This window comes from Cataglyphis hispanica, chromosome 16, assembly GCF_021464435.1.
Source record: "Cataglyphis hispanica isolate Lineage 1 chromosome 16, ULB_Chis1_1.0, whole genome shotgun sequence".
Classification (NCBI taxonomy): domain Eukaryota; kingdom Metazoa; phylum Arthropoda; class Insecta; order Hymenoptera; family Formicidae; genus Cataglyphis; species Cataglyphis hispanica.
This window is the reverse complement of record NC_065969.1, coordinates 5,119,976-5,126,712: the sequence shown is the minus strand read 5'-3', so window position 1 is coordinate 5,126,712 and position 6,737 is coordinate 5,119,976. Positions and strand designations below refer to the sequence as shown.

At 34.5% G+C, this 6,737-nt stretch overlaps 1 protein-coding gene across 1 annotated transcript; it reads left to right on the top strand.

The window, feature by feature from the left end:
- Positions 1-140: 140 nt before the first annotated feature.
- LOC126855674 (transmembrane protein 53) lies at positions 141-3,404 on the top strand. Its single transcript, XM_050603533.1, has 5 exons — positions 141-885; positions 1,211-1,418; positions 1,761-1,913; positions 2,022-2,144; positions 2,464-3,404. Exons 1-5 carry the CDS (start codon positions 671-673, stop codon positions 2,740-2,742), a joined length of 978 nt encoding a protein of 325 aa, XP_050459490.1. The 5' UTR covers positions 141-670; the 3' UTR covers positions 2,743-3,404.
- Positions 3,405-6,737: the final 3,333 nt, after the last annotated feature.

Here is a 6,737-nt window from a genome sequence, read left to right as displayed (position 1 = left end):
GAAATTTTATTAATACAAAAAAATATATCGTCGTATCAATGCAAATAGATTAAGATTAATTATTCCAACGAATTTAAATGTACGTGTAAAATATACGAAAAAAGGGCACTGTCAAATATCACTCTCCTGAAATGCAATTCCATAATCAAATAAATTCTTGTACTTATAATTCCATATCCATATATAGAGTTTGCAATTTCCAACAAAATTTTGTTCCTCATTTAATTTCAAGCTCTTTACATTCATTCAATGAAAATGGAAAGACTAAAGTAAGATTGATTTGTTTGCGTAGAATATCAAGTTTTTTAAAACTTGGAAATGTCCTTTCGAGCATAATGACTCGTGGTTTTTACATATACAATCCGCTCCTACATGTCCACATGCGCCGTCGTTCTCGCCGTTTCCTACCTAACTCCTGTAACTCCCTCGGATATCGATCCTCCGGTATGCGTTCGCGCGTTTCGAACGACGCAAGCTCGGGTTCAAGCCGTAGTATAGGGACACTTCCCTCCCGGCGAAGGTAGTTTATGCCCGGCGCATCCCCCCGTCACCCCTGATCGCGTCCTCTTCCCCTTTCTCTCTCTCTCTCTCTCTCTCTCTCTCTCTCTCTCTCTCTCTTTCTATCCTCCCCTTTCGTCCTCATGAACAGAAGGCACGGCAATCGGGCAAGATGAGCGACCAGGAGGATCTGGATTATTACATCATGTTTCCATCGTTTCCTCCATCTCCAAAGGACCCGACGCTGACCGCGGCCGGACAGGACCAAAGGGAGGAATTCGTGTTCGTGTACGAAGAGGACAAGCGACCGGTCGTGATCCTGCTAGGATGGGCCGGCTGTCAGGACCGATACTTGGCCAAGTATAGTGCGATCTACGAAGAGAAAAGGTATTATTTGTAGATTTATCTCGAGCAAAGTCGGTCTCGCGAACGAGAATGATGACAAGACGAGACGCGATTAGATTCCCAAGAGAGATCAAAAATACGCCGGATTCTGAAAATATTTCAAATATTTGTATACATACAAAGCGGTATCTCTAAATCACGTATAATGTGCGAAAATGAATGGATGATATCCAAAAATAAAATGGAAAAATGTATCTAGTGAGCAAAATTATTTAATCATTTTCTTCAGAAAGTTCTCGAGTTACATGAGTTACATGAGGGACCACGCAAGATTCAGATAAACAATGATCGATATGCATATTTGCAGTTGCATTACACTGCGTTATACGGCGCCGGTGGAATGCCTGTTTTGGCGTCGGGACAAGATGCCGTACATCGGCAAGCGGCTGCTGCAAGTGATCACCGATAAACGATTGAACGAGCATCCGATATTCTTTCACGTCTTCAGCAACGGTGGCGCATTCCTTTATCAGCACGTTAGTCTTGCGATGCAAAAGGCTAACACATTGTTCAAGGTAGAATATATAATATCTTTTCACAACAAGAGGACACAAAATGATTCCCTTGCCAAATTTTATGTCATATTTTCTCACAAGATTGCTATGATTTTTTAATCAATATATATCACAATCGTGCTGTTTTCATCAATAAATAATTAACTAATTGATTAATTGACCAAAAATTACAAATGTTATAAAACAACATCTGAAATTAATTGATGAATAAAATTTTGTTAAAAATCATGAACTGTACGAATATCGAATTATATGTTTAATGTCTTATAATGTCGATTAATTTTTGGTTTAATAATTGGCGATGTAAAGTACAATAATCTGTCTCTGATTATAAAATTATAGATCAAGGGAGTGATATTTGACAGTGCGCCCGGTGAGAGAAGAATAACAGCCCTTTTTAAGGCGATCAGCGCGATCATCGGTGGCCATCCTCTCACGAATCTACCGATGTCGTTCGTCATCACGTTCTTTCTCTCCGTACTCTGGTTCTTCGAGGTAAGCGAAATATATCGCATACATCACACAAGAATGAAGAATTATATCTAAAGATTAGATTATTTCAGAGCTTTATACATAGCTTATATGTTAATTTATGATCGTCAGATGATTGCGCAGGCATTCAGTAGATCGTCCATCCCGACAAATCCAATCGCCCTCGCCGAAGAAGTGTATTCCTGGCCTCAACTGTTTCTGTATTCCAACAGCGATACCCTGATTCCAGCGTCTGTGAGTTCCGTTCATTTTTATCTCGATAATTCCGCGGTAATGTCTCTCTTGGATTTTTATACTTATTTTTTTCCAGTAATTTTTTTTAATATAAGAGAAAATAAAGGAAAAACCTAAAAATTTATTCTTTATTTATATAAAGATTTTGATGTTATCAAGTTTCCTGGATGCAATGAGAAAAATCTCTTATAGTAGGGGAGAATCGCGAAATCAATGTCATTGCTAGCGATAAATTATATGTTATCCTAACACTGTAGTAAACCGTTTGAAATCTATTCTTCTACCTGATAAATCTCATTTATCTGAGATCTGTCGTCAGGATGTCGAGAAGTTCGCCAGTCGCCGAGCTGAACGAGGCGTGAACGTGCAGCTGGTCCTGTTCACCAACTCACCGCATGTCAAGCACTATGCGACTTATCGCGACGTCTACGTCAACACCGTATGCAGCTTCATCCACGAATGTTTGACCTCGCCGAGCCCGTCGAGAAGTTTGATGGATGTTCGCGATGATGATCGCGGCTCCCAGAACTACGACATGGTCCCGGGTCTCACTAAGCGCGTCGTACTACCCCATGAAGCCACCAAGCAGCAGAACTAGAAAAATCGAGAGACGCTATTATTAGATAAGATAGTCATCTGCTATATGAAATATCGCGCTGGAGGCGGCGCAGGTCTCGCGAGTGCAAAGGAGAGGATATCTAATTAATTACAATTCTTATATGTATATATTTTATAAAAAGAATCTATAAAGTATGAGTAAAAATATAGAAAAAATCGCTTGGAATCCGTAATTATGATCTTCAATTCTTCAAATTGTTGATTTCTAATCATTAGGAAAATAAACATTTTTTATTAAAATTAAAAATTAATTGGCAAAAAAATTAAAAAATTAATGGTTGATTAAAAAGAAACAAAAATTCTCTAAAATATTTTGAAAACAATTCCTGTTTTCGAAGATTAAGAGTTGCAAAATTATACGGAATTAATTCCTGGCGATTCTCATTTTATATGATAACAAGGCGATATCCGAGATGCTGGAAACGGTGCTACGTCTGTGCTTGATGCTATTTTATACAAAGATGGATTATTATTCTTGAGTAAAAATTATTTAAATGAAAAACGCGAATTTTTTTATAAGGCGAGAATATATACACACATGGTGACCATTAAAATAAGTAAGATCTTTAAAATTCTATTAATTATATTTCGATGTACGACATAAAAGTGTAATTAAAATATGAAGATTTTTATCAAAACTAATTTTAATTTATATATTTACTCTCTACTCTGCGATAATTACTAGTTTTCACATGTAGCTCGAATATAACGCATTATCTAATTTCTTATGATTAATAAAACTTTCAAGACACATAATACAATGCTACTATATTTTATTCGATATAATTTTCAGCAGATGAAGTTTCTCATCAGAGATACCCTATAATTATGTGCACTGTTTGCGGCATCACAAGCCTTATCAAAATTTCGTAATTTTTCGCAAAAATCAATATCGCGGAAATCGATACTGCGTCCTCTCTCCTTTGCCTCAGTTTCCTTTACGTTTGCCCGTCCCAGCTTGATTCTTCCTCTTTCTATTTTTTTAATTGTTTATTCTGCCACCGCGTGTCCGTTATTCCAGAAGCCCGTAGACACGAAAGCATTCGTTTTACGCATTGCATTTATAACAATGGATAAAGGATCTTATTTGTCGGACGGAGACACGTATTTTTCTTCGATTAAAATGATGCGAGAAAACGTCGAAGATTTGAATAGATTTCTGGGGGATCTTGCAGAGAAAATCGTGCAACGCAATGTTATCGCTTTTACCCTTTTCCCTACGCAAAGAAAAAGACCCGCACAAAAGAATCAAGCTGGACTTGATTTAGCTTTTGCAATTCATGATCCGAGTACATGATAGCACTTAATATTGACTCGGAAAAAATAATAAAGAATTCTCCTGTCGTGTCCTGAAATATAACAGTGATATAAACTTTTGGAAACCTCGATGCTCGAGAGTATAGTTGTATTAGAATATCTCTCGTTAAAATACACATCTCTATATATACAAATAACGTAAATAATATAAATATATTTTGATCTGTCGATTAGAGTTATATAAATAAAGACTGATAAATACAAATAAAATCTCAATTTCATTAAAAACAAAATATCTCTTTTATGTTGCGTATCATAAATTGATAAATTCGCTTCTAAACAGAGTTCATATCGAAAAAATATATTTCAGTGTTTTGTTTTTTTTATATCAGATATCAATTTCAATATTTTTTTTTTATCAACCGTTAAGTTAAAAAGGTTATCATCAATGCGCAAAATACAAATCCGCAAACTTATGGTTTTCATCCAAGCATTGCTTGGTCCTTAACTTGTTTAGAAGCGAAAACATATATTGAGTTTCGAGAAATAATTTTTCAAAATTCAGAAAAAGCTTAAGGCTCGTCAATCTCGAGATCAAATGAGAGTCCAAACTATTTCGAATAATTTAATTACGTGTTAATTTCTTTCGCCGCGACGAATCTAAACTTTATCTTTTCGAAGAAACAAAATTGTGACGAGTACAATAGAATTAACGCTCTGAGTGTTTTCGTAGAGAAAACAGAACAAGAAAAACAAGAAGAAATATTTCAGGAACATGTGATCAAACCGAGAGGCAAATTAACTTCTCTTTCTGCAATAAAGTGAGTACAGAAAATCCTACATATTTTTAAACAAACATATTTAAATACATAATAATTTTCAACAGCTTAAAAAAATCACGTCCAAGAAAATCTAAAAAGACGGCTGAATCTGCGAATCCTGCAGTCTACAACGATAATAATAAAAAATATTTTCGAAAATATAATTTTGCAGATAATGACTTAAAGTAAAAATTATTATCTTTCACTTATTTTCGCTAAAAGTAACGCATATAGTTTTTACTTCTAAAATCCATGAAATCTATGCAGAACACTTGATATGCAAAAATGGTCGGAAGTCTTGCGAGATTTTAAAGCACACGGCGATCAAATCAAGAGCAATCTGGATCCTCAAGGCAATAAATTAAATTCTATCAATCGAAAATTGCTAATTGAAACTATTGAAAATAAAATCAAGGCAAAGCAATCTAAGGAAACCCTGGAAGTAAAACGCGATATTGTACGTTTCTTTTGCTTTATTTAAAGATTTTGATTAAAATCTGTGTCAGATAAAATTTCAAAATAGCACAATAGCTTAATATTTTCAACTTTCGCAAAAAATATCAACTTTAGCTAAAAATATAACTTTGATATAATAAAATCCTCTAAATAAAAAAGCTCTTTTGGTTTATCACAAGAATCAACTAATACTGATAAGAAAATATTTTCCAAATAGATTGCGGAGAATATAACGAAGCAGGGTAAAAAATTACGTGCGAGTCCCGTAAAAAGAATTTCAGCGACGAGCAATTTCATCTACGAATTCAATCCATTCGCCGAGCAATCCAATTCATTGACTTGTTTGCGACCTACGAGTAATTCTGAACAAAAATTGCCTTGTGCAAAAACAGGTGTGCAGAATTAATTATACATTCAATCTCTTTTTGCATCAATACAAAAGATATTCCTGTTTAAACTCTCAACCGCATCTTATCCAATTGATTATTGATTAAAATACATTTTTCATAGCAAAAGTATTTTAATATTAATTATTTAATATTTTTTAAAAATTTTGACGTAACATGGAATTATTTAAATCATGGAGCCATATGACACCGTTTTTAATATTCATATTCATTAATTATGTTAATGTATATAGATATTACGTCATTCGGCAATTCAAATAATAATGAGGAAAACGGAAATTTCTTAAAACGGAAGTCATCTTCTGTCTTACCGCAATTAAAATCGCATATTGATTTCGTTAAGGATCATTCGGATGTAACGGATTCTACTCAAAATACTAATTTGCCAATACTTGGCAAAACGAAGTCGGAGAAGACATTGCAGAGCAAAGAACTTGACAATGAATGTAAATTGCTTTCTATTATTTCCTTTATATCGAATAATTTCTCTTCGCTTCTTTTTGATTCATCATATTGAATTATAAGTGATAAGTCTCAAGACATATACTTTCATCATGTATGCTTTAGGCAAGCCAAGTAACATAGATCATGAAGTGGAGAAAGTAAAGTCGGCTTGGCAAGCATTACGAGCGGAAAGGAATTGGTCGAAGGGTAAAGATTACGTCGACAGTGTTCATACGAAAAAATTGTATGAATTACTGGAAAAGGTGACATGCGAAGTAGATAGAATGCAAGAAACCTATATGGATCCCAACGCAAATCATTACTTGCATAAAAGCGCGACAAATATCCTCAAGACAAATAGTAAGCCGAGTTTAGAGGAAGAAGCCGAAATCATGAGAAATATAATTTTTCCCAAGGGAAAGATGAAACTCGAATCAGAAATCTCTAATTTGAGAAATTTTGATATCGAAATGATTACTAAAGATATAGGAAAGATATATTTCGATGAAACTACAAAAAATATCTTGATAAATAAACAGCCGACTAAAAATTCATTTCCATCGAAACAAATCGCGAAAAATCGATCTGTA

Coding starts and splice junctions, on each gene's coding strand:
- LOC126855674 (XM_050603533.1), top strand. CDS start 671: ATGAGCGACCAGGAGGATCTGGATTATTACATCATGTTTCCATCGTTT. Junction 886..1,210: donor GCGATCTACGAAGAGAAAAG/GTATTATTTGTA, acceptor GCATATTTGCAG/TTGCATTACACTGCGTTATA. Junction 1,914..2,021: donor CCGTACTCTGGTTCTTCGAG/GTAAGCGAAATA, acceptor TATGATCGTCAG/ATGATTGCGCAGGCATTCAG.